Below are 26,674 nucleotides of genomic sequence, written 5' to 3'. Positions count from 1 at the left end.
AACTCTCACACGTGGAGAGTAAATTTTTTTTCTTGTACACTATCATTTTAACAATGTTAACTAGTGAAGACTCACAACATGTCCCTACTGTCCTCCTTTCTGTGCAAAAACCTGACTGTTTATTTTTTTTCTGACAGTCCTCTTGTTAACCAAACCCACACACATCTGCAGGGCAAACACATGAAACGCTTACCAAAGTTACTGTGTTTTTTGTCACTATTTGGACTGCCTCAGCTCCTGGCCCAGTGACCTTATTTGTTGTCTGGAGGTTGACTGGTGCATTCTGCGCATCAGTGCTGAGGACTGCTTTCTGATTGTTGTTGATAGCAGTAACCATGGCAATGGTAGGTCTCTGACCCACAACAGAGGCAGGCATGGTCGCAGTTGCTGCTTTCAAGACGAGAGGTAGTGTCTTAGTGGTGATCATAGAAGCTGTAGTTACAGTTTTCTAAGGGAAACAGAAAATACACTGTAAGAGACAGAGACACTCCGTATCAGACAGGACGTGGGTTGGTTAGTCAGAAACAATAGTGTGAGAAAGAAAAGGCAGCACTGAGCCTATCTACCTGCTGTTCTGACAAGGACATTATCTTATATCTCCGAAAACTGGATAGCAAGAAAGCATTCTCATTTGAGGCAAACCTGTTTGGTCTGGTTTAATCATCTGTAGCAGTGCAGATTGATCAAAACAAATTCCTGAGAAAATTACAGTTAAGTGTTAGTGGCATATGCATTTTGGATCTTTTAGTTTCATATTACTTCCAAACATTCACTGTCAATATCAAACCTATAAGGTGGAAATTTATGGAACATACAAGCAAATCAGCTTCTCACCAAATAAAACTCTAATTTTCAAATGGAAACTTTAGTTACAGTGATACTCATAATTAGAGGAAGAGAGGAAAAACATTCATAAGCTGATTTCTTTAAAAACAAAACTATATTTTTATTTTGGGCATTCCAATCTCAGTTTTAGCCATACATACAGTTATCTAGCACTGAACCTTCTTTTCTAAGAGTGTTGGTAGGGTTGTCCTGAAGTTGTAAGAGTTGTCTGTTAGTCTGTCCAGCTGCAGGCACTTAAGCTTAACTTGTGTGGAATGGGCTAGTTTTGGAACATATATGTGACACCGAGATTGCTCCTGGCCTGTTTTAAAAAGAGTGGGTTTGAATCACATTTATCTGAAATGCCTGAATACATTATGCCCATAAATTCCAAAGTTAAAACAACTATTATTTCATAATTTTGTTTTAAAGTGCACTGTCTTCTAAGATGCTAAGGAAAACAGACATTATAAATCTCATTCAAAAAGCAACAAGGTGAGAGTCTCCATATAAAACCAGAACACGATGCGAACCGAAAACTCACGACAAGTGACACTTGACAGAATGGCAAGTGATCTTATTTCTTTTCTCTTTGGTGTAAAACTCCGTTGGCACTGCATCTTCAAAACAGTTATTGGCATGATCAAATGCTCTTAGCACTAAGTAATCACCATTCTCTCCTGATGTCAGCTGGTAAAGGGACTTGAGCACAAGTCCTATGAGGAGAGGCTGAGGGAGCTGAGGCTGTTCAGCCTGGAGAAGAGGAGGCTCAGGGGAAACCTCATCACTCTCTACAACTCCCTGAAAGGAGGTTGTAGCCGGGTGGGGGTTGGTCTCTTCTCCCAGGCTGCTATCAGTAAGACAAGAGGGCATGGTCTTAAGCTGTGTCAGGGGAGATTTAGGTTAGACATTAGGAAGAAATTCTTTACAGAAGGGGTAATCATGCATTGGAATGGGCTGCCCACGGAAGGGGTAGATTCTCCATCTCTGGAGGTTTTTAAGATGAGACTGGATGTGGCACTTAGTGCCATGGTCTAGTAACCACGGCGGTAGTGGATCAAGAGTTGGACTTGATGATCTCGTAGTTCCCTTCCAACCCAGCTGATTCTATGATTCTATGATTAGGCTCTACAGAGGAAATATTGGAAAACCAGGGATCAGGCAGTCTTGTTCGTGTTCTGAATATGCCTGATTTAGACTGCTTGATTTTAATCATACAAGACCATTCTCTTCTTTCTAATAGGACAATATATTTCCAGTTGGATTCCTCAGCATTTTCACCAATATTGTTTCCTTAAAAAAACCCACAGTTTACCTTCACACCTCTAATTTTATAATGCTTAAACTATATCCTGTAAATTATGCCCAAGTATGAAAAAAATCACCGTATAATGCAAAATTAAAGGATAATGTATGTTTTATACATTTATAAAAAATCCAGACATAATTAAATTTTCCTTGCTGCAACATGAACAACTGGCTTAACTTTTTATCTGAGATCTAAGGACTTCTTATTGACCTCTGTTGCACCTTCTCCAAAGCAAGAGGCTCTACTCCTAAAATGCAGTAACATTACTCAAGAATGAGATGTAACATGGCATCATTTTCATAAGCATTACATTCAACCATAAACATTTTAAAGAAAGGTGTAATCAATCATGTGATACAAGACTGACTCTTTCAAGGGGTTCTATTAAATCTCTAAGTACTCATCCAGTCAGAAGATCACAGAACTTGAATATCCCTGTTACTTTGCTGAGCATTAATTACCTTGGTTATTCTAAAAAGTAATCAATGCATGAATTCATACCGAAGTGACACTCACAGTAAGCCTGCATTATTTCACATAATCTTGCAATAATATGACCTCTTAGCAGGCTTGTTGCTTTATGAAAATTTTAAAAGCCCTTCTTATTGGACTATATTAAGTATATTGAAATGTCACTGTTAAGGTGGCATATATTGATTCCTAAATTTGATTACTCTGAAAATAATAACTGAAAGCATTCTCTTTACTGATATAGCCTTGAAAATGTGTTATCTACAAAAGTAGGCACCAAAAAACTTTTTAGAGAGACAAAATCTTTGACCTTTCTTTGCTGAAAGAGATTGAGAGGCAACAAGACAGAGGCACAACCTTAGATGCAAAATGTGTGCAGAAATTAGTGAGGGTACTTCAGGATTTTACCAATATAAATAAAAATATAAAAGTGTTAAGAATAAAAGCTGGCTTATTTGTCCAAGTGACAGGACAACCTGCCTTTCAGTTTGCAATTACTTTCCAAGTACTACTGTACCAATGGTAGTCAGAAGGATGTAGCAGTTTTTGGACTGTTTCGCTAGAGGGCTCTTTAACTTAAATTTTACAACCCAGGAGATGACCTGGAAGTTAATGCATGAATGCAAAGTGTGGAATACGGAGAAACACATGAAACTGCATTTGCTGCCATGTTTCCTGACTGAAAAACAGAGATCAGTGATACAGCTAAGAGTGATCTATTGTTTGCCTAGAAATACTTCAAGACACGGTAATATTTACTTCTTTGTTCTGTTTTAGATTTAGATGTTGCTGTTGCTGATCAGAAGTGCATTTACCTTAAGTTAAATTTGCTTCATTTCTTCAATATTCTTTTCTCAAAAATACAACTAGCTAATACATTTTAGAGTGCATCCAAACCAGCTTGCTGAGTTAAAGAGAGAACTAACAGTCCAACCATTTCTCCCTCCTCTGCTTTCAGGAAAAGGGAAAATGAGAATCCCAACTGGTGAAAGCTGTGGGTGTGATACAATGCAATGTGCATAAAGTAAACTTCACGGGTGAATTCTGCCATCTGCCTATCCCAGTAAACATGAACTCCTAAGATTGCATCAACAGGAAAAGAAGAACTCAGATATACTTCCTGTTACAGAACACCTCCCTGCAATTTTATTAGCACATTTTTGGGATTTTAAGTATTTGAACTGGAGAAACTTGAAAATCCCCTCTCAATGAAAGCAGACCACTTTCTCTTTAGAGTTATGGCATTATGTCTCTAACCCTATATTATACTGAAATTTACTTCACCTTCCCAATAAAGACACTAGTTTTTAAAACTTAAACTATTCAATTAACAATTTACATTCTCAGACAAATCCTTGAAAATTCAGGTAATTATTATTTGATATGAGTTACATCTGTTTAAAAAAAAACAAGCAGAAAGAAGAAGGAACTGTTTTCTTACATTTTGTTCACAGATCCAGTGGGCATTCTGTTCATCTTTTAAAAATAAAGGATTTTAGTCATACACCTCATACAGTGTGTACCTACTTGGTATGGTTAGACAATCATTCATACAACTGTGAAAAAGACAGGTTCATTTACTAAACTTTCACTTACTTTAAGGAAGGTGATACTGCCACCCTTCTTTTCTGTGAAGTTATGATTCAACTTTTTAACACAACATAATTTTTTTGACTCAGGAGGTTATTGCAGAAAAACCCCACAAGACCCATATGCATAGAAGAAGAAATTCATATTGGTACACTAACAAGTGTAAGTGAAAGTTTGCAGTTTTCTCTACGCACTTTTCCCTTTTTTTTAATTTTTAGTGTACTTCACCATTAGCAAGGAAAAGAATTATCATGGCTTTTTACCTGTGATCCTATCACGTTTGGAGAGGGTGCAGTGGACTGCTGCTGCTGTTGATGGTGATGTTGCTGTAGCTGTTGTAGTGGTTGCGGCTGTGGTGTCTGTAGTTTGTTTTCTGACTGTGCCAATGGCTGTATTTGAAACTTACTGTCTGGCTGTTCCTGTTTCACTATCAAATTCTTTCGAAGCTGTTCCACCACTCTTTTCTACCAGATAAACAAAAACATACACAGAAATGATGAGAGTTATTTAGCTGCACATATTAGAGAAAATAACAGCACCTAAATATACATTTATTTAATGTAAATAAAGAACTGCTCAAAAGGTTAGTGGGATTTCTCTTTTTGGAATTTTGAATACTGGTGTTATCTAATAGGCATGGTGCAAAATAGGCCACAGAGGAGTACAGCAGCCCAGCAGGGTGACCTCGCTGTCCTTGCAGAAACCCACTCACCAAAATTCAGCCTATTCACAAACCACTGCAAAAGCTCAGTAACCTATATTTACATGAGACATGTTAGCATTCAGATTCCAAATTTTCTGATTCCTTCAAACATGCACCACTCCTAAGTGACAAAAAAGTACTTTGGGTTGAAGCCTCACAGCTGACTTCAAGGCAATGGGCATACCATTTTGTACCAAATTGAGTGGACAGACAGTCAGTTGGAGCGCAAAGTGGGAAATAGGAAGGGCATGGATGTGTGGTCATTCTGTTCAATAATATTGTCACCCGAAAAAGAATCAGAGAGGGCTACGTACATGGGAAGGAAATGGCCCAGATCTATTTCTCCCAGCTTAAAGGCTTCCTGTTACAATATAGCTTCCATTGAAGTTTGAGATTATTTTAAAAAGAGGTTTCTTCTCCTGGTAGCCATTGACTATCTTTAGACAGTAACAAGATTTAGGAGCAGGCCAGGTGAGGTGACCTGCAGCCTCAGATACACGTTGTCACACGAGTAATAAGGAATCAGAATTTATGTTCATATTTTACTTTAGTGTGGACAAGCGTGAAAACACTGTGAGGCTTTTTTTACCTTTTGCAGGCATAACCAAAAATGGACATTTCTTTCCTACATTCCAACCACCCCAAGTTAGGACAGCTTTAAAAAAATCTAGCTATATACCTAAGCTCTCTTGATCAAGAGCATATGCACACTGCAAAGCAAATACAGAACAAAGTTGGCTTCAAAAGAGGACAATGAAGTCAAGAGATGTGATACAGGCTCAACTGAGAAAGCTCTAGTGGTTAGGAAACCTCTACCAGAGCCAGTTGCTGACAGCAGGTTGCCCCTGCAGTTGCACTTATATGGAAAGGAAAATTAAAAAAGAAACCAACAAACAAACAACCATTTTGATAATACCAAATGTTTTAATTTTGGTTTGTTTTGTTTAGAAGCATTATTATTAAGACATGGTACAAAACAGAGATGGAGATAAAAACATAAAAATCCAGCTTGTTGGTGTATTGTAAATACAACTAACTGGAACAATATTTTTCCTCAAATTTTATTTCCACAAAATTACGACATTCTGAGCTAACAAAGTATCTGTTCTGTGCATTGTTCTTGACATACTCTAGACTTATGGTCTCTTAGTTATGATGAGCTAAAACTGCATGATGCTTCAATCACTGAGTGTGTACCTTGAGCCCAGAAGAAGATAACAAAAGGGGTAGGTTCCCCAATCAACAGATTTGAGAACTGGAACTTCAAAAAGCCAAATAAAAAGCACAAGAAACAAAAACCCGACTGTTGTTTCATAAGGTTGAAGTGTGTGAGCTCACGATTGACCTTTTAGCAAAAGATTGAATTCAGCAACTCACAGGTACACAAGAAGGACTGCCTGTCTTCTACAACACCCACAGCCCTGGTTGAGGATGCATGCTCAGCTCTGACAAGAGAAACACAGGTCCAACCTCACTGAAAATTCAGGAAGTTGGTAATGGACAGCAGCATGACAGAACTATCTTACACTGCATCCAGTGAAGTGCTAAAAGCTGTCAAAGCCTAAAAGCTGAAAATTGTTTGTTCCCTTCTAGAACAAGGAGAAAATAATAGAAGTGTAGGAGGCATTTTCCTAATTCAGATACTTTACATAGTTTTAAATAGCCTGTGTCTATCATATATGTAATAACTGAACAACCATTTAAAATTGCTTTCTGAAAAGATCAACCACGTTAAACTGCAAATCAAAGTGCCATGTCAGCAGATACAAGAGCTCAGAAAACATTTCCAGAGAGTAACCCTAGGGGAAGGAGAGGAGAAGGCAGCAAAGTAGAAGAAATAATGTAACATGCCTATAGAATACCTGCCAAAAAATGGACTGCAAATACACTGCACAGGAGGCTGAAGAATTTCCATACCTGGCATGAACAGGAAGGGAGTTTTTGTCTTCCACAGCTGCCTGTATGAAACTCAGGGATAATGGTGCTCTTCTACTGATTCCCTGACTGGAGAAAATCAGCAGCAATAGTCCAAGAATGAATTTCCATCTTGTTCTTTACAATGGGAGGAACATTGGTAAAAGGATGAAAAAAAAAAAAGAAAGAGGGAGAGGCAGGCTGGAGGACTCCTCTGCCATACTGCTACAGCAGGGCAAGAGCCATTGAGTTTGGGAGCAAGAGCAAGGTGAGTCACATTGCATTCATATGCCGCCTGTTCCACCTCTGGGCCCAAATCATGACCCGCAGAGCCGGGGAAAAACAGGCCAGAAGCACAACTCTTACTAGTGCCTTGTGCAAAAACTGAGGCTCAGCATATTTGGCACAAGATGGATAACGTGAGTGGAAAAACGCCGTTGCTCTGGAAGTCTATGCTGGCCTGTTAAAGGCTGCTGAGAGCTGCCTGGCAGGAGCATATCCTGCCATCCATATCCATTATGCAGATATTAAATTGGAAGAAACATCTAATGCTTTTAAGATTCAGAGAGTAAAACTGAAGTTCGCACTGCATGCCAATTGCTTACGCAGTTTATTAAGTTTCTTCTACCAACTGCCAGTAAAAGTACTACACTGAGACTACAGAAATCATTTTACTATCTGCAAGACAGTTGGGATTCTCTGCTTGTAGTTATGAAGAGAGAGACTCTGACAACATATTCCAAAGTTATATAGCTGAATTAGCAAAACCAGACGAGGCTCTCAGGGTTGCACCAACACAGGAACTCAGAGCAGATCTACCCTCTGCTGCGTCCTCCTTTGCACAGCCTCAGCCCACGCCGTTGGTCTGACACCACACGGCTCCCCCGCAGCATCCTGCTGGAACCGACCAACGGCTCCCCCGCAGCATCCTGCTGGAACCGCTGCTCTGCAGCCACACAAGAGCCCCGGCACGTGTCTGTCTGCAGCAATGTCAGCAGAGCCTCGTTTTGTAGGGAATTAAACAGCAGGGCACTATGAAAGAAACTCTTGTCTACTGTCAGACTTCATTAAGACTGTATTTTAAAACTGTTCTTCAATTACTTGACTGTTCCTAATCACTTTTAAAGACAGTTTGTGCTGCAGGAAGTACAGTCTGTATGACTGAAGTTTGTCAAGGCTGATATAAAGTCCCAGCTACGTGCCATAGAGACTGAGTGTCAGTGAGACTGAGGTTATCTAAAAGAACCACAAAACTCTTAAGAAATTTAATCATTGCCATTTTTCCTTCTTGCTTTTAATTAGGAATATTTAATTCAATGCTTACTGACAACTTCAAAATTTTAAGTTGGGATTAACTCAATCATAAACACATCATCATACACACAACATTACAGTTTTCTGCATATCAGAAAGCTCTAGTTTTCCTTATATTCCTAGCATGGTTTCTTTTTCTGCCATACTACGAAGGTATGAAAAGCATTTGTCTTTCAAGTTTACTGAATCTTCCCCAAAACCAAATGCCAATCCTCTCTTTACATCCAGAACATGAAAGAATGAATAATCACATCCTTTCTTCCATACTGTATTCTACCCAAAAAAGGAACTGCTAGTCCTCCGCAACAGTTACTATCAGACTACTTCAAAATTCATTTGTCTAACAGTGCCTTGTAAGCACAACACATCATCTCATAGCTCTTGCTGTCTTGACATCTTTATCGCTAATCTCATCAAGAACCATTCACACCACTGGGTTCACAGAGCCCGAGATGTCTTATATGACCCTTTCTTAAAGGTAATAATTGCAATCAATATTGTGACATTTAGCGATACCACTTTCTCATTCATGCCATGGGCCAGATCCTAACACAGCATTAGAAGATTATTTTGGTTTGATTAAGCAGAAAATAGATCTTCTTGGCCATATATCTGTGTCAAAAGATATCCCTGTGCTTATATAAAAACTATCATGAATATGTTGTTACAGGATAAGCAAAGTCCCTGGAGCAAAATTAAAAGTTAGTAAGGTTTGAAGTTTTTATCCTTATTAGCTAAGCATTATTTCCATTTTAATCAGTCAACCAAGAAATAAATAGTTCTCTGAGTACAGCTATTTTTAAAATACTAGATCCCTTGTTATATTTGGTGACACGTTTTCCTCTTCATTCAGGAAACATGTTCAGAAAGAGCCTCCATATCTTAAGGACAGTCTGTTTTTAAACTTCAGAAATCTATACAAATTAAAATATATTCAAAAAAAGAGAAGTAGAGTACTAAACAGCATTGCAATACATACATTTTAGATCACAAAACTGAGGCTGATGTGGTTTGAACTGCTCAACTGCCTGCTAATAACCTGCTTTCCTGCTCTCCCAATTTCAGGAAGTCAGCTATTACAGATCTCTGTTACCTGGGCCCTCCACTGACCAAGAAATGTTCTCTGGGATATAAAAAGTGCCAACTGCTGCGAATGAAATGGTAAAAGGCAGTACTGATTTCAAATAACTTCCAATTTGGGAGTGGGGAGGATGGAGGGAATTTTACTGTTCTGCAATCTTCCTTTCCAGCCTCCCTCTCTCTTTAGCAGTCCCATTCCCTACCGCTACCCAAACCAAAAGATATCAAAACTTACATGGCAGAAAGAAGCTAGAAGATTTTGGAGATCCAGCACAACTAGACTTTAACCTGCAAAGAGGGTGCATTTTGGGAATGTAATTTTGGAGTGGAAAGATTACAAGCAAGGAGAATAATTGTACACTCATCTAATGCTTTAAGATGGTATCTAAATTTTAAAATAGTGAAATCCAATTATAGAAATTGATGATGCAGAATCTACACCAGTAAGAATAAAAACCCTGTCATGCAAACCAGTTTGAATTAAATTCCATTGAAAGAATGATCAAAGGACTATAGAAATATTATATTATATATAATAACTATAATATAACTATATAATAATTATAATATAACTTCTGTGGTTATCCTGTATTTTTACGGAATTCTGCACCTCTGGCTGTGCTTTACTTACTGAAGATCTTTTTATCAACAAAAAAATCCAAACCAACTAAACTAGAAATAATTTAATTTCCTACTTCTTAAAGGTGATCCAAGTGGCACCTATATTTTTCAGTCAGAAAAGGCTCTTCCAAGGCAGAGGTGCTTGTGTGTTGAATGGAAATGTAGCAGTGGGACTGGGAGACCACCTCCATCTCATACTTGAATGCCCTCCTGGACATGATTACTGAAATGCACACTGTTTATTGGTATAGTTTAAAAATCTAACTTTTTTTAAGCTTTTGGTAAATACACAGATATCTAACCGTACCCAGTCAATGGCTGGATTGCCAACACTCCAGTAACTGTCCCAAAGAGCATGTACTGCATTCAGTTCACAGAAAACACAGCTAAAAGCTGCCCAAAGATATGAAGATTTCTTACGATACGAATGAGCATTAGAGATGGACCAAGATAGTACAGTTAAATTTGGTACGCCCTAAATTCATGAGCTTGCTTTGCAGTCTTAATAACTTTAAAACAATTACTGACTATGGCATATGGTACCTTGTAAAAAAAAAAAATTCAAATAAATCTTAATTCCATAAAAATCTACTTTGATGTTATGTCAGATAAATATTGTTAGATAGCACTGGCATAACGTGAAAAGTATTTGTCATTAAAAATGTTGGTAGACTTATTACATTTAATTATATTTAAAACTATTTAAAATAATTACTACAGGTGTGATCCTGAAAGAAACACACAGTTCACACATCCGTATTTTGAAACACATACGTATTTTGAAAATGATGTGGGATATTTCCTTTATGATAGAGAAACATCACTTGAAGTTGCTAAAAATCATTCAGAAGTGCATTATGCCAGTTCTGAAAACAATGTTCATTCCTTCATTCTTAACAGAGGAGAATGCTTCTGCGGTTTTTTTAATTTTATTTAAAAATATAGCCAGGATTATAAATGAAAATGACCAAAAATAGCTGCTGTGCTATTCTGCTTTACACGACTTCTCGATTGCTGAATTTTTAGTACCATGTCTTTTACCATTTGCAACACCACAAGACCAATTAATTTTTGGAAGGGAATGCTGTACTGTGAAATGCCTTAGGTATCACCGTCTTCTTGTTTTAGAATATTTACTTTTGCACAAAGAAGGGTGCAGAGACTGAACTAGTAGGAGCAGCACACATACAATGTTTTCCTGTAGCTTATGTATTAAATAACTTTAATATCTAGTTTCTTACCCTAGCACTTCTGTTAACGGAAAGAAACTTGAAAAAACAGCTACAATAATTAAACAATGAAGCAATTAATGAATGGGGAATTAAGTGTGTGACAACAGTCAAAACAGAACAGGAAAAAGAGTTAAGTGCAGTACTTTGAATGCAATTAAGGAGGAATGGAAAGAAAGGAATGAAATTATTTTTTATTTTTAAATTTGACAAGGTTTGACAACGTTTGTCTTACTTTAGGATTTTCTGCTTCATAGAAGTACTTTCAAGTACAAATACAAACTGGTAAAAGGATACGGGGTTCAGCTCAACATGAAAAGGCTTCAGAAATCAAAAAATTGAACTGCTGACTACACTGGAAAAGGCGCTCATTTTGATTATATCTTGCCCATCTTATTGTTCTACCCCCCTTTGTCTGTTTTGGGGGGGAGGGGAGGGAAATCTCCTTAGGGAAAAATAAAAAAGCCATCCAGGTTGTGCAGAAATGAAACAAGGGTTCTTTGTACTTCAACATGAAAAAAGTTTATATGATCTCTGACTAAACCTACTTTACTAAAACTGTGTAATATGGCCTTGTAAAATCTGCCATGGACTGAAGCTTGGGATATAAAATCTCAGAACAAAAAATATTATGGATTATTATTTCTATGTAGGAGAACACACAGGAACAATCACCCCCATGAAAAAGCCATTCACATCTACAGGTAGTAGCTAGTTACCTAAGCTAAACACCTCTGCCAGGCTGGGCCTTCTGCTTCTCTTCTCCTACCTCTGATTTACCTCATAATATCACAACCTTTAAACTGAATTTGCCTGCATTAAGCAAACAAAGTAGAGAAATTCAAAACAGTAAACTTACTTAATGTTTTAGAAACAAAAAACCTAAATAGAAGTGCACTTTCTAATCTGGTAACTCCTCATATTTTGAATAACCCCAGTGAAAAGGATAGTCAAAAAGTAATTTTACAACGTTCTACAGCTCAGTATCAGTCCTTGACTAAACATTAATCAGCTTCAGCAGGGTTCTTGTTCATCCTACAGCTATTCTCATGACTGAATCACACCTCCTCTCCTCCTCATAAAAGGCAACACACAGAGTTCATGCTCATGCGCTTCATGCGTGATCAGAAGTATCAAAGAAGATGACTAGTTTTACTGAACCACAGAATGCAAATGTGCTCTTTTGTGAACAGAAAGACCTAAATGCTCAAACTATGTTGTACAAACCCCTATTGATAACTCTGATGTTGTTAGCAGCATCTCATATTTCATTTCCACAGTTGCTTTACAAATATCACAAACTAACACCAGCATTGTCCCTATGTCATCAACTAAATACTGTTTAGCGTAAGTTCATTTAAAAACTCTCATGCACAACATCACATCACAATTCATTGCTGATTTCCATTTCATAGGCAGAATAAGTTATTAGAGCAAAAAGTCATAGTTTCACCCCACTCAAATGAGATTTTCTCTTCTTCCTAGTCACTTAGTATATCAAATACAGACATTCTGTTCAGCTAAATATACCTGCTCTTCTATTTTCTTTAGTTAACCAAGGACGATCAAAACAAAGAAAAATGCCTGCTTCGCAGAGAAGACATCAAATTAAATCACTGCAGAAGACAAAAACTACTGTCCTTCTATTGTATCAAGGTTTGTAGATCACACAACAGTGACTGTCTGAAAAACAAAGCAATGGTTCCTCCTTACCATCCCAGTTTAAATGGTATGGGGAGTGGGACTTTGTCCCTGTGTTTGTTTATCTTGGCACAAAAGGTACATCACTAAGGTTAAAACTACTCAACAATTAAAGATTTGCTGAACTTCCACCTCTCTTATAAACACCCAAGAACAGGCATTTTGCCAAAAGAATGGAAAACTACCTTTTTTGTTGAGGGATGCAGTGCTACTGGAGACAGTTCAAATGAAAACCGCAACACAATCAAGGACCCGACAAACAGCACTGTGTAATGTGAAGCTTACTGAGGCTCAGCATATACAGTTTATTGAGAGGTGACTTCTCATGGAGTATAGATATTTATATAAAGAAAGCAAATGCAATGATGGGAGGGGTTTTAGTTTCTCTGAAAAATGTAAAATGATGATTCTGTGGCTGTAATTTGATGGTGGACAAATTGAATCTTAAAATAAGATGCAGATATGGTTAAATGTTGGAACAGCTTAATATGAGAGGTAACAGCTAGCCATGGTTTGAAGCCTCTGTGACAAGGTTACACAGCTTTGTAAAGGAAATGCATAATCTAAGTTTCAGAGCAGACTGTATAGTACATGTGAGAGGGAGAGGGATCTGGGACTTGGGAAGACTCTGCTCATGCTTGTCCCTTACCAGGGACAGTGCAAGTGCCTGTTCCCAGCACACTCCTCCAGCACTGAAACTCCACATAAAGACAGCCTTATTCTTTAGAACATGTCCAGAGGCACAAACAACCAGATATAGTCACGATTAGTTTTCTCATCTTCCCCTGAAATACAAGATACTGGCCACAGTTAGAAGCTAAACAAAGCAAGTTATCTTCTTTCTTTGATGCCTTTTATTGTATGCTTCTTTATATATTTAGATATTATTGATTTTAGACTTAGAACAGGAAAAAAATATCCCCAGGTCAGACTTGCTGGGATATTTTTTCCCTTCCACTGCAATGCAGGATATGAACTACCTGCTAGGATTAGTTGAGCAAAATTCCCCTAATCAACCTGCTGACATTGCAAGGGCCTTCAGAATAACTGGCAGGCTAATACAACACCTGTTTTCTGGAAAACAAAGATGTGGAAGACAAAAACTTAGTACCCTGATAACCAAACTTTCCAATTCTCCCTGAAGTCAGAAGACATCACACAGGGTTACTGAGGTAAAATATGATGGCTTCTAACATGCAGGAAGTTAAACTGGTTAACCTCCCTGTCCTTTTTGGAATTGATGTGTGGAATCTTCCCTCTGCTTTCTAGTAGCAGTTTCATAATTAAAGTTTATCAGCACTCTATTAAAAGAAAAAAAAAACTTTCATGCTTGATAAAACACAAAAAACCATTTTAAGAACATGATAGTTTTCAACAGACATACATAGTACCTAACTTAATTCACGGGATCAGGCATTAGTATCCAATCTCAATTTATGTATGTAATCTCAATTTTTTTTAATTTCCTGGAATATAAATTCCAGTAACTGTTCTTACTTCTGCCAGAACTCCTCTCTATGAAAGTTTAATTCCTTGGTATCAAAATGCCTCAGGATAGTGCCATCACTTCATCCTGCAAGGTAATGGTTATGTGAGATGCAGATACGAAGAAGTCACAAACGGAACAGAAAGATCGTTCTGGCTTCAATGAACACCTCACAGGAAAATGTATTTGAGACCTGTTATATAAGTATGGACAATATCCTGCATGAAAAAAGTACCAATAGAGACTACACAACAGAACATAAACATTCGTATTCCTGTAAGTTCATACTACTTCTCTACAGCGTATTTGCTTGTTTGACAGTTATACTGTCATAATTTTAGTCTGTTAAACCTCCGCTCTAGGGTTTATAAAAGATCAGAGCACTTGTCACTCTCAGTGCAGGTACAGTGAGATAGAGTGGTTGAGCAGTTCATTCTTTTTTCTAATTACACTCCATTAACCTTCCACATGAGAGCTCCCCTGTGCTTTCATACCAGCAGCACCAACTGGCTGCGTTTGATAAGGCTCGGCAGCGTTTGCAAGGCCAGCACATGTAACTGAAGGAACAGCTCAGCTCGGCAGACTTAGCAGAACCTGGGCTGAGGCTCTGTTACTGGGCCGCAGTCATATTCAACTAAGTTATATAGAGATGGACACTAGCCTCACCCTACCCACTTCCCTCACAACTCTACCCCTTGAACTTCAGAGATGCATGATTTACCACAAAAAGCCAAATGCAGAACCAGGGAATTATTCACAATGTGGAACTGAACAGTTACCATGCTTTCACCTCACTGCAGAGACCTGCCAAAAGAAATGCATTTAGAGCATTAAAGCATGCAGGGTAATAGAAAAGAAGTTGTCATTGCATTATAATTAGATCATGTTAGTGTATGCAACCACAGTATAAAGAAGGAAAACTACTCTTGAAATTTAAATCCTTTTTAAATGCACTTTGAGTATCTGGGGTTGTTTGCTGTATGTTCTGAAGACCACACTGGTAACAAAGAGCATTACATTTTATAACCCCCTCAACGGTGACCACATAAATGATAGGCTTTTCTAAAACAGAAACTTCTTCGATTATTAATGTATTCTATGGGAGTTTTAAACTCAGTGCCAGGAAAGCTACTTTCCATGTGCATGAAGGTAGATTAGCATTTGTGTATACTGAGTAACAGTGTCAGCACATGCTCACACAGATAAAAGGGAAACAAATTTGGAAGGAAGGATTATAAACAATCTGAACAGAATCCAAATTATTGTAAAAATAAATTAAACACTACAAAATCTGCACTTTCAGATGACATTTTCTACTATCCGTTGGAACATTTAACTGTTTCAAATGACTTCATGACATAAAGCTGTATATAGAACTGTCTATATAAGTGAGTGATGGCAATACTCTTTTTGTATTAGCTCCATTATCCTCTCCCATCCTTCTCCTGTTTTTTAACGTATTGTGATACTCGCATCTGCATATAACTCCATAAATAAATATAACTTACTTCTATGGTAAGTTTCCCAGCCTTTAGCTATTATTTAAAAATGACCTGCTGTTTTCTAAGACTTGGAAACTTTGAAGTGTCTGAAACAAACTCTGTTTCTACAGAGATTGGCTACAAGCCAAGCAATAAATCCAGTCCCATCCTTGTTCAGAATGGTTCAAGAATTTTATTTCAGAGTTCTGGTGAATGTTGTCAAAGATCCCCTCCAGTACAAAGGAAACAAAGGTGGCTCTTCTCTTATAACAGAAAGGTAAACACTGCTACTGAACCCACCTAAAGTACCCTAAGGAGACTTGGTTTACAAGAGGGATCGTTAAAGACCTTCAGACCCACTTTCCACATCTAAGTAATTTTCTAATAGAATTTGGACCTCCTTTCTCAAATTTTCTTAAATTTAATCTAAAGATGCCAATTCAGTCTTGAATCCAATTTAACTTGTACCATATAAGCCTATAATATATTACATAAATTCAGAATTCATGGAAATAGCTGAATGCTGCTGAGGTTGCCTCAAGAAAGCTGAATAGTTAGAGGACAGTTAGTTCTTCCCTCTATGATACATTTGCTCAAAGTGCAAACACAAGTTCCTTTATAACAACAATTTTTTTAAAGAATAATGAATGCTTTTGTTGGGATACATTTGATATCAACCAAGTCCAAGATAAATTTTGTCAGATATAATTTCTCTACTAAAGATGATGTTCACTCTTAAATCTAATAAATTTGAAACAAACATGATTAGGATATTGAAGAAAATTATCTAAAGCATCCATATCTCTTGTTCTGTAAAAATTTATCTATAATGCTTCAATGTTGTAACTGAATGAAATCTTGTTTGAGCTAGGATTAAAATTTTTCAGGTCAGGATAGCACTGTGAAGGAATGCAGAACCACATTTCTGTGCCACACTTGGCTCCTACTTCTGTAAAAAAGAATTTTGAATTTATGTACACATGAATTGTACCTAATGCCTCTGTAATTTGCTCTCTTATCTTTTTTGGAGTACGTACTAGAATCATGACTTAAAGCTTCAAAATTCCTGGCTGTAAGCATCTTGTTTTGAAACTGCTTTCAGTATAAAGCATTGCAGAGGTGCTTCCACTTTCTTGAGCCATCACTGGATTCCACCATTTGGAATACTGTTTTCTGACAAGTGGGCTATGCTCAACTGTGAAGAATGCATCATTGCAGCTCATGGAGACCTTTTTAACTAATAAATGCCTGATAAGTGTGCCTCTTCAGAACTTTTTGGTAATGTTAGTTATTTTCCCAACATCTCTTAGAAAATATTTCAGAAGGAAATGTTTTTTATGCTGCCTTATCATTCTCTTTTTACAGAAGACCTCCCAAAATAATGCAAATATCTTCCTTTTATATTATGTCAATCAGGAAGATCTCTCAAGGATTTATGGGGCCCATGAGGTGGGTGAACAGATCCCTTAACCTAACACATACAGAAATATGTAGTGTGGTGACGAACTCCCAGAACAGAATTGCTGAGGTTTTTTGTAGTGTTGTAATAGTCCTTGAAGACTGAGGGATTGTTGATATCAAAAATACAAATGTGAGAATCCCATTTTAAATGTTGGAAAAAGAGTCCTAGTGGAACTAGTTAAAACTCTCAGAATTTTGTTTTTCTGGGAGGCGAATTTTTGTTACTAGGATTTTGTTAAATCTTTTAAAGACAGACTGTAAATGTTAGAGATGTAAAATGAACTCTGAAGAAACCTTTGATGAATTTCTATAATTCTCCAAGGAGTTCTCTGTCAAAGTGAGGTAAGAAAGAGAAAATAAGTTCCCCTGTATTTCCTCTTTATGCAATACTAAATATACATCATAAGCGTGGTTTTAGGGGAGACCAAGATTTCTTCTTTGCCTCTGCAGGCCCATATTAGATTTAAAAGGCAAATTAACTTTATTTAAAAAAAAAAAAGATTAAACAAAAACATTAAACATATTTTCATCACATAATGAAGTGCAAGTTCTTTTTCACACCATATGTTTGACTTGTTACTTACTGCAGAGAACATGCAATATATTACTGGATGAACACATTTCATGCTACAAACTGGTCTGACTAGCTAAACCTGCACTAGGAGGTATCAGACAATCCTAGTGAAACTCAGAAGTATTATTTCATTGGCATTCACTCAGCATTTCTTGCATGACAACTGAGTTGTGAATACGTTTGGAAGCATTAGCTCAGAATGTGTGGACTTCTAAATCTAGCATCACTGGGTTGCTCTCATGTTTTGCTAAAGACACCTATCACATCTGTCTCTGAGACTGTAAATCACAAAACACTAGTCTTCCTCCCTATGGTTTCGCACCAATGGATTTTTTTTTTTCAAGGAAACACACATTGCGCTGTTGAGAAAGGCTGAAAGACTACAGAAACCTAGCAACTGAAACACAGGTTGTTACAGCAAGACATCTTGTTTTGTGTCCTCAGGTCTGGTAACTTTACTCATACTGGGATCTCAAGCACTATTATTAACCCAGAGAACTACCTTAAAGCTGCACTATCTTTGCAATAAGAGTCTAATAAAGTTTTACACACATAACACGTACCCTTTTAAATTCCTGACCATAAAAATAAGCCCTCACATAACTCTCTTTATCAGATAACCTTCGCAAAATAAGAAGCCAAAGGGAGTTTCAACATTAGGGAGCAGGTTCTGCGGGCTCTGAGGTAGGGGGCCCATTAGACAAAAGGCGCTGCTGAGATAACATTTTCGCTCATATTACCTCTGAATAAATGAAATTGATGCTGAAATGCAGGGGTGCTTTGGGGAAGCAAGCTTCAGGGTTTCTTTCTGTTTTGTAAAAAATACAACAGAGCACATATTCAAGAAAATAGGGCATTTTTCTTTGTTTGTTTTGGTAAAACTATCCTCTATTGTAATCCATCTGGAGTTGAGACAAGATGTAATCAGAGGAAAGAGGCTTTTAAAAGATCTATCACGCACACACTTAAAACACTAAATACATGCAACGGCATGTAAGTAACTAGTGATCTAACTTTACTCTAAAAAAAGAAACACCATGGCCAAAGGATGAGAAAATGTCAACCAATTGTAACAAAAATGTCAGTGTGTGATAGGTGTTGCAGAAATTAAACGAACAAACAAAGCCCTAACCCAGTGTAAAGATTTTAATATGCAAACAGAAATACTTGACTTCACACTGTATAGCCACTATTCATTATGAGCCTTGTAGAATTTTCATGGCATTTGTTTGGAAAATCATACAAATATGTGCACATCAAAACCACCCTAAACCCCAAACACGCTTGTCAGTTTGCATAGGAAGACAGTCAAGCTGTCATTGATTGCAAGGAAGCACAAAAAAAAAAAAAAAAAAAGCCCCCCCCCCCCCCAAAAAAATAATCAGGAAACAGAAAAGAGTCAGATGAAACAGGTTTGCAAAAGCAAAGAGCCTGACAGAGTTCATGAAGTATTTGGATGATACTCTCAGGCACACAGCGTGACTCTTGGGGATGGTCCTGTGCAGGGCTAAGAGTTGGACTCAATGATCCTCGTGGGTCCCTTCCAACTCAGCATATTCTGTGATTCTGAGCACTCAGAGATAATGTAAAGCTGAACTGAAAAGTAGTGAAGTCAGACAAGCAAATATTAGTCCTTTCTCACTGGCAGGAAAGGCTTGCAGAAGACAGCATCGCATTTTATTAGACTGACTTGGAAAAAGGAGAGCACTTTGGTCACATAGGCCCCTTTTAAAGCCCCTTCTCACTGACATGTCAGGTCTGTGCCCAGAGGGGTGTCTGAGGTGACACAAGTAGTAGTGCAGGGAGTACTTTGAGATTTTTTTTTTTCACTGTATCAGAAATAACTATTTCATTGAAGAAAAAAGGTCCATATTTCATATACACATATGCAAGAACTGACTGGTAAACCTTGCTTGATTTAACTCTACACATACCCACTTACTTAACTGTTTTTCCTCTTTTGTTTCCCCACTTGTAGGTTGCATGATTAGCTTGTATGGTCTGCAGGCCAAAAACCTAGTCTGCAAAAATCTTTTGAAATATTTAACATATACTAGTACTATCTAAATAGTGATAATAATTCAGTGGCTTTTTCCTGCTCTGCAGTTCAAATGTATTTATTATTAGCTAGACAAATAATGGAGGATTGTAGCATTCTGCCTCCACATTTCTCATCTTCCTCTTCCAATTTACCAGAGCAATGATGAAAGAGGAGTTTTTGCTCCAAGCCTTTAACACTTGCAGCACAGATTCTCAAACCACGTAGCTCTCCGAACTAGAGGATCCACTTTTTGAACAGGGGTAGAAACTGATTTCCTTAATCAATTTAGAGAAGACCAGAAGCCTGCCCAGCGACCCATATCGATAGCTCAAGAAACCGCACCAGCAGCGTAGAGTATACAGGCAGCTGCTTTTAGGCCAGCAACAGCATGCTCAGCATGAACAGACTGTACTAAGATTTTTCTCCCACACAAAAACCCAAAGTGTTCCTGTGCCCCCTTTGTGCTGACGGAGCCTATCTCTCAGTGGATGAGCAAGTCGCTATTTAGAAAATAATTTCTCAATCTATTTTGCAAATCCATGATCATGTACAATTGGCAGTGTTGGTTAGTATTCAGCGGCGATTTCAAAGGTTCTTTGTCCTGGGGAGGAGACAGGACCATTCACCAGCATGCCAGCAGAACTGCTGAGTACACAGCTGGAGCGTATGCGGGGGAAGGGAAGCGGTATATGATTTTACAGTTATATCTGTTAAACGCATACAGATTTGAAGAACAGTCACTTGGCATTTCTACTACTTTGCAAGTGGAAAATTTCAACGCATTTGCCAGAATTATTTGGCTGTTTTTTCTTGTAAGAGGATAAAGGATCAGTGCAGACAAACGTTAAACCACATGTACGTGCTACATAATTGGTTCTTTCAGCCCCTTGCAGCGCAAATGATTTGCAGTAACATGCTCCGACCTCCTTACTAGTTAGCAGCCCCAATCCAAGACAAATACATCAAGAAAAGACAGAAAGGAAAAATCTGTGGACAAGATAAACCACACAAGCTTGGCTTTTTCATGTTGCTCACATTTTTTCTATTACCCAGCTGCTAGATATTCAAGAGAAAACAGGGTGTACTATAACAACTGCTACAACAAGCCAAAGGAACACAAAACCAGTAAGAACCCTTTCTGTTTGGCTCTTCACAGGGCTCTCACTTGTACTAGAAAAACGTCACTTTGATGCCCTGTTTGCATTCCATTTCCAACAACAATGAGAAGGATGGAGGTCTCCGGTTTCTATGACAACCCAGATGGGTCACAATACAAGATACTTACAAATGTTCAACTGCGGGGATGCCAGATCAAATTAAGCTAGAGTTTACACTACTTCATAGAAACTAAAATAAAAGAAAAAACCCAAACAAAACATGAATGTCAAAGGAAGGATGACATTTCCTCAGTACGTTCCAAAAGATTTCTGAAAGGAGATGGTAAAGAAAGGAAGGAGTTTTCTTTACAAAAATAAATAATACTGTTAACACGAGCAAACTGAAACCCTCATTTACATGAGTACATGTTTTCATTAAAACTCTACTACCAGAAAATTACCATAAAACATGAAAGGCAAAAAACAAATCCAAAAATAACATGGCTTTATTAATTTATGTAACTCCTTATGAACTGGCAAATTTGTTATCCACTGTTTTGTATGGCTTGTTTAATGCCATAATTTATATTTTGTGATATGGTTTGGTTTTCTGTTGTTTATCCCTGATCTAATCTTTTGTTACATTTTGCAAAAGACATTCAGATGCAGAAAATACTGAAAAAATGAAGCTAGTAATAGTGAGATATTTTAGTTAACACTAACAAAACTACAGAAACATTTAATATGTGCTCTTAGTAATTTAACTGGTCAGTTGTTAAACGGGTGAGGTGATCTTACTTCTCAAAGGCATTGATTAACTCGGTGTTCTGGGAAGGTAAGTAACTGTAACAGGCCAGCCAGTTTAGGCAAAATGAGTAAAATACCTTCTGAAGAAGCAATTGAAAAAGCTTTTTGTAACCTTTTCAGATGTGGTTCCCAAAACAAATGAAGTTAAAGAAGTTAAATGAAGTTAAAGAATTTCTAAATAAATGTGTATTTTTAGGCACATTAATTTGAAAAATCTTCTGCTACAAGTTAAGGTATTGTCCTTCTTTTTAGCTATGGTCCTGCTTCAAGTTACTCTCCTTTCTTTCTTCCAACTTAATCACCAGGTAGTTAATAGCATTCATTAAATAGATGATAGCCAGCAAGGCTCACATTATGACAGATAACCATGGACTTTTAGAGGCTTATGTTCTTTGAGGAGAGAGTGGGAAAAGAGGAGAGAAAGGCTTAACAGCTGTGCCTAGTCATAATAATCCAAAATTAGAGGGACTGTAACATTTAAAATTGGAACACAGAACCCTAAAATCTGTGTCTGTGCAGCTGTTGTAACACTTTATTTAAAACTGCAGACACCCTCTCGTCATAAATCATTCCCTTTGCAGCACGGCTAACCACTACTATTTACACAAGGACTCATCAGTCTGGCTTGCAAGTGCCACCTCATCACTCAGGAGCACCCGGGGCTGCCGGCTGGAAACAACCACCTCTCGCACTGGTCGGCTGGGCCTCCTGCTGGCGCCTGAGCCTCTCCCCATGTCCCGTGTAGAAGCCAGGACCCGGACGCCGTGGATTTACAGAATGTGCCTAAGGTGCGCTCTGAGACACCCAGGTTAGCACCTGCTTGTCACCTTTTCCTCAGCAATCCTCTTCCTTCTTCTTTCATCCCAAACCCTCCCACTGTTCAAAGCCGTCTCCCCTGAAAACAGGACAGCCTGATGCTGCAAGGTTGCTGACAGCAGCACGGCTGGCACAAGGCATGGCACGCCGAGGCTGAAGAAAAGCTGCCTGCTCTGCCCTATTTCCCTCAGCCTGTGCAACGGCGAGTGGAGCCAGGGAGACGCGCTGTGATGATGGCAACAGCATTTCAGACGAGTGATTTGCAAAGAGCAAATGCAGAATGACCAGAGCACTGCAAGGGTGAAGAGCGGAGGGCTGAAACTACACATCTGTAATAAAAATTAAAATACCTGACAACTCTGCACAGCTAGTGGGAATTAATGGGAAGTGACAAATTGGGATGCAGAAATGTGACAAATGACACAGATGGGTATGATTAGCCTGAAACGTGGACTACATTGTTTACACTTCACCCATACAGCTGGGGCTGTACAGCCACTTCATATAACTGCTACCTATGTTTCACATATAAAGCAGAAAACAAGAAGCAGCATAATGAAAAAGAGAATTTGCAAAGTGCTAATGTTTACTAGAATTGTAACAGTTTAACAGGAATAGCAAATAAGTAGGAAGGAGCTGTATAGTGCAAGGGATGGTAGTGCTGCAGCGAAGAAGCTGCTTGATGTCACACAGTTAAAGTTACTCTAATCATAATTCAGTGTAAGTGTCAAGAGAGTGGGACAAATAACCAGGCCAGTGGATTCCTCTCACAAACTCTACTGCCAATCACATACCCCAGACATTTCAAAGGATGAACTTCTACTCTGCAGTGATACAGCACAGATGAAAGTTGTACTTGCAAATTGCACAGCATCTGCTATTCCACTGGGTCATTCAACTACCAATTTCCATGCAACCACAACAGCATAACTGATTACTGACCCCATAAGGAATTTGTACCTAGGATGGTATTCAACTCTTCTAATACTCCAACTAAAAAATAAATAATCTCTTGCCCCATCAACAACAGAAAGAGACTGAGTAAGTAATGCTTGGCATGTGCCCTGCCTTCACAAAGTCCAGACAGTTTACACTACTTTTTGCACAGCTGAAATTAGAAACCCTGAGCTGATTCCCTAGACAGAACATCTCTCCCTCAACTCCAAAGATCCCTCTTATACTGCCCCAGTACTTGTATGCATACACTGCTGTTTGATATTATAACTAAATCTGTCCACCACACTCATCCTCTACTTTGCTGACAGCAGCAATCACTTACAGATGCGTATCCTGTTGCTAACACAGGTAATACCACGCTGCACCTCTGCCCTTGCTGACATTCACTCTGTTTGACAAATACCACCCACGTCTTCCTCCCCGAGTGACAGTTTTCAATTAAAACTGAATGACTCTTCTCAATGTGTTCATAGCTGGAGAAGTGCTTTTTCCACTTTGCAACTATAAAGGGCTTGCGCTCCTGATTGTAATTTCTTAGAATCAAAGATATTATCATTTCCTTTGTCATAGTGACAAGATTCACAGCAGATCTCCCTTGGTATATATCCATCTTGTTTGGTTGGTTATGAACATAATGGAGAAACAAAGGTGTTATCTCATAAAGCATCTAGGAAATCCAGCTCTACCATACAATCCAGCTCTACCATATGATCCAGCTAAATATTTTCAAATTTGAATACTGTTTTGACTGACTTCAGTTTAATACTGAACTATTTGCAAATAACGCACACAGACTAGCTCCAGCACCAAAGGAGCCCTAACACTGAGTTTTGCTGAACTTAACTTTCTGCAAGGGGCCAAGATACTATTGGTAAACCTGCATTAATATTTCTATTTGTATTGTAACATATTTTCTGCCAGAAATGACACATTTAGAGGGGAAAATCTAAAAAGTAAAAAATCTCTCCTACATTATTAATTTACCTGAGACTAGAAAACTTTCAAGGATCTCCAGACATCCAGCTTTTCCATTGTCTTCATTTATGACTATACTGAAATACAATCACCTGCACAAGAAACTAAAGCAGCATGTTTTTTAGCACCTGGTAAATGATAATTTTAGAACTGAACCAGTAATATCAATCTTGAAGATGCACAAGTAATGAAGTAAATAAGATGACCTCTGTTAAATTCACTCTAATTCACATCTAAAACAGAAGAAATACATCAAAGTTTGCAGAATAGAATAGGATGAAGCAGATGAAAAGCAGATAACTTACCTGCTTCTAACAGGCTTTTTATAGACTAAACCCCAAAATATATTAACATTTATTAATCCCAAAATAGCTAAAAGTAAGCTTTTCCATGCCTAAACATTTAAGTGGTTGCATCTGTAAAAGGCATGCTTCTCTGGACCTGACATTTTTCAGAGGTTTCAAATCTAGGCTCATGTTTTCACTTATGTGAAGTCCTAATAATATTGATACCAAATTGATGTTCTTATTTTCAGTTATGCAAAGTGTTTAACTACACTGAATGAGTAGGTATTGTTGTAAGACAGCTAAATACTTTTGCTGCTGTACTTTTTTCAAAAGACAATTAGAGTATCAAACAGTCCTGCCTATTGTTTTCTGCTCTTGTATTTTTTTTTCCAAATCTACTCCATTATACTATGCATGTGCATACTGGAAAAACATATGTTCTCAAAAACTTTCCGCTACAAATGTTTCTGTATTAATTTTCAATCAATTAGTGTCAGAACGGTCTTTAAAAGTAAAAAAGCTGAACGTTAACAACCTGTCAGTGAAAAGCAAGCACTGAAGATAAACTCATGCTGTTTAAACTACTGGCTGTTCCTGCTCCGTGCATCTGGAAAAGTTTGCACTCAATGGTGTTTGCACCATCAGACTAAAACCTTACTTTAACAGCATGTGGAACGTTGTAACAGGAACCCTGACATCCTCAAGAACTGGTCTTCTAAGAAACGACCTACTTAATGCACATGAGTAGATATTTCACATTAAACCTGCCCTCCCCTCCCCCCTAAAAAACCAAACAAAACCCAAAAACCCAAACACGTGCAAAGTTTTACCTTTTTTAAAATGAGCTGAAACTGCTACAAAACAAAAAACTCCAAAACCTCACAAATTTATCTTACACAGAATTAAAAGTAATGGATTGTGGGGAAAAAAAAAGAAACCTAAACCAAAAAAAACGAACCAAAAACCCACCAACCAAGCCAGAAATAAGTAAAATGCACCTCTTCAACTTCACTTTTCTAGTGGTCAAACAACCAAAGTGGCTAACAAATCATTTAGTTGTTAATTCAGTTATTATGAAACTTTCTTCTCCTCGGAAGATACTGAGAAAATTCCTGTTTCAACAGAGAAAGATTACGTTCTACCTTCCCTTTCTAAAATCCTAACAAATCAGCGAGATCAGAAGCTTAGCAGTTACATACATCATTAAAAAGTAGCACTGCTACAGGTGAGCACAACCAGTGCAAGCACGCCGGGTGCGCCCCACCGCGCCGGCAGTCGTTCGGGAGTCCCAGAGAGCCGGGGCCGCAGAAATCCCAGTCCTGCGCAGGGCGGGAGGCTCCGCGCGGCGCTGGAGCCGGGAGGGAACGGCCGCCATCTAGCGGGGACGGCGGGAGGCGGCCGGGAGGCACCAGCAGAGATCAAAATCTGCAGCAACTTAAAAAGCACCCCGACGCTGCTGAACTTAACTTCCTACGAGGTTTTTCCGATCTCAAACCCTACCTAAAGCTGTCTGTAGTGAAGCTGAAGTACTAATGTTACATTGTAAAGTTTTCAATCACGCTCAACTAACAAAGCTGTTCTAGATTTAACTCCATAGTCAGCACTAAACCTCTCTTGTGTGACATTATTTACTCCTAATGTACATTATGGCATTTGCAAAGGCTCTAACAGAAGACCAAACAAGACTTTGGAGACTTCCACTGCCAATCCCACTCCAGCTGTTGGGTGCTGCTCCAGTGGCTCCAGGCAGCTGGAAAGCCAGAGGGAACAGCAGCCCAGGCACCCCACCAAGGCACGGGTCCCTCCCTAGATGTGGCACAGCTGGCGCATGAGCTTGGGTACTGCTCACCACCAGGCTCAACCAAACCTGAACTTTACATCCACTCTCAGACCTATTCACCCTTACGGCCAATGGAGCTACCACCAAGCAACTGT

At 38.4% G+C, this 26,674-nt stretch overlaps 1 protein-coding gene across 5 annotated transcripts in view; it reads right to left on the bottom strand.

Annotated features, from left to right (window-relative positions):
- Nucleotides 1–26,674, bottom strand: part of PHF21A (PHD finger protein 21A) — a 127,721-nt gene that overhangs the window by 21,463 nt on the left and 79,584 nt on the right. For all 5 annotated transcript variants that reach the window (XM_027706078.1, XM_027706086.1, XM_027706099.1 and 2 more), the window contains exons 6-7: nucleotides 4,459–4,659; nucleotides 194–448 (exon numbers count right to left, since the gene is read on the bottom strand). In XM_027706078.1, coding sequence (XP_027561879.1) covers nucleotides 194–448; nucleotides 4,459–4,659 — 456 coding nt within the window. The remainder of the gene's footprint in view (nucleotides 1–193; nucleotides 449–4,458; nucleotides 4,660–26,674) is intronic.

Source organism: Neopelma chrysocephalum, unplaced genomic scaffold (genome assembly GCF_003984885.1).
Source record: "Neopelma chrysocephalum unplaced genomic scaffold, ASM398488v2 Primary Assembly neopelma1_24, whole genome shotgun sequence".
Lineage (NCBI taxonomy): Eukaryota > Metazoa > Chordata > Aves > Passeriformes > Pipridae > Neopelma > Neopelma chrysocephalum.
Note: the sequence above shows the minus strand (reverse complement) of the source record. Positions and strands in the feature narration are given on the sequence as shown.